The sequence below is a fragment of the Octopus bimaculoides genome, chromosome 8 (genome assembly GCF_001194135.2).
Source record: "Octopus bimaculoides isolate UCB-OBI-ISO-001 chromosome 8, ASM119413v2, whole genome shotgun sequence".
In the NCBI taxonomy this organism is placed as follows: domain Eukaryota; kingdom Metazoa; phylum Mollusca; class Cephalopoda; order Octopoda; family Octopodidae; genus Octopus; species Octopus bimaculoides.
The window spans coordinates 91630674-91632002 of record NC_068988.1 but is presented as its reverse complement, the minus strand read 5'-3'; the positions used below and the strand labels follow the sequence as shown (position 1 = coordinate 91632002).

The window sequence follows — 1329 nt, the reverse complement described above, 5'->3', positions numbered from 1 at the left end:
TGTGGCAAATAAATGACCCCCCCCCCTTCATCATCACTGTCATTCTTGTTTTGGTTCCCAGCAAGTGCTTATATTATTTCTATGTTATGTTATTGACCATGTCTTTGTCTTCTTTCCTCATGACCCTCTGACCAATGACAACACACACCCCTCTGCTTACAGGAAACAGTTGAATGTGATAAGAGTCGTATGGAAGCCAGTGAACGTCTGATACATGACCAGCACTTGCAGCAGCAAGGATGGGCAGCGGCTATCGCCAATCTTGATGACCATCTGGCGTATGTACCATTTTATGACAGATCTCTTCTGGTTGCCCTTCACCATCTTTCTTTCAATCTGTGATGTTCTTACTAAGTGTCCCTCCTCACCATTTTGTATTGCTATTTTGAATGAGGTGCAAGCCTACTGGTTAGGATGCAGGACTCGTGATAGGAAAGTTACAGTTTCAATTCCCAGATTAGGTGGTATGTTGTGTTTTTGAGCAAAAGCACTTCATTTCATGCTACTCCAGTCCATTCTGCTGAAAATGAGTACCCACAACTGAGGGTTAATTCTGTGACAGACTGTCCTCTCATTCAGGAGTGAGTATTGTACTCTCTCTGTCAGACTGATGTCTTATTCACAAGTGAGTATTGTGTTCTCTGTGATAGACTGGTGTATCATTCAGGAGAGACTCTTGTACTCTCTGTGATAGACTGGTGTCTTGTTCAAGAGTGAATATTGTACTCTTGGTTGCTTATACCTCATGGAAACTAGCATAAGATATCTAACAAAGTAGTATGATATCACAGGTTGAGTTTCTGCACTGTATAATGTCACAAGACCACTTTTTGGATTCTTTCTCTTTCAGGTCTTTCAATAGAAGAGTGGAAAAATTCCAAAGTACCTGTAATATATTTCTAAAGACACAAGAAGAATCCCTTGAAATGTTATCAAAGTAAGTCTTTTCTCTTCACAATCATCTTTCTGTATCAGTTATTGGTTTTGTTGCTTTTTGGGGTAACTTTATATATATATATATGGGCATATATATATATATATCTCCTGTGCAGGTGGCACGTAAAATACACCACTTTGAGCGTGGCCGTTGCCAGTACCGCCTGACTGGCCTTCGTGCCGGTGGCACGTAAAAGCACCCACTACACTCTCGGAGTGGTTGGCGTTAGGAATGGCATCCAGCTGTAGAAACTCTGCCAAATCAGATTGGAGCCTGGTGCAGCCGCTGGCTCTCCAGACCTCAGTCAAATCGTCCAACCCATGCTAGCATGGAAAGCGGACGTTAAACGATGACGACGATGATGATGATATATATATGCATACACATACATA

General features: G+C 41.9%; 1 protein-coding gene across 3 annotated transcripts in view; it reads left to right on the top strand.

The window, feature by feature from the left end:
- The window catches only part of LOC106874584 (RB1-inducible coiled-coil protein 1), a 121680-nt gene that overhangs the window by 74855 nt on the left and 45496 nt on the right, over positions 1–1329 (top strand). For all 3 annotated transcript variants that reach the window (XM_014922372.2, XM_014922371.2, XM_014922370.1), the window contains exons 6-7: positions 163–278; positions 851–937. In XM_014922372.2, the coding sequence (XP_014777858.1) occupies positions 163–278; positions 851–937 (203 nt within the window). The remainder of the gene's footprint in view (positions 1–162; positions 279–850; positions 938–1329) is intronic.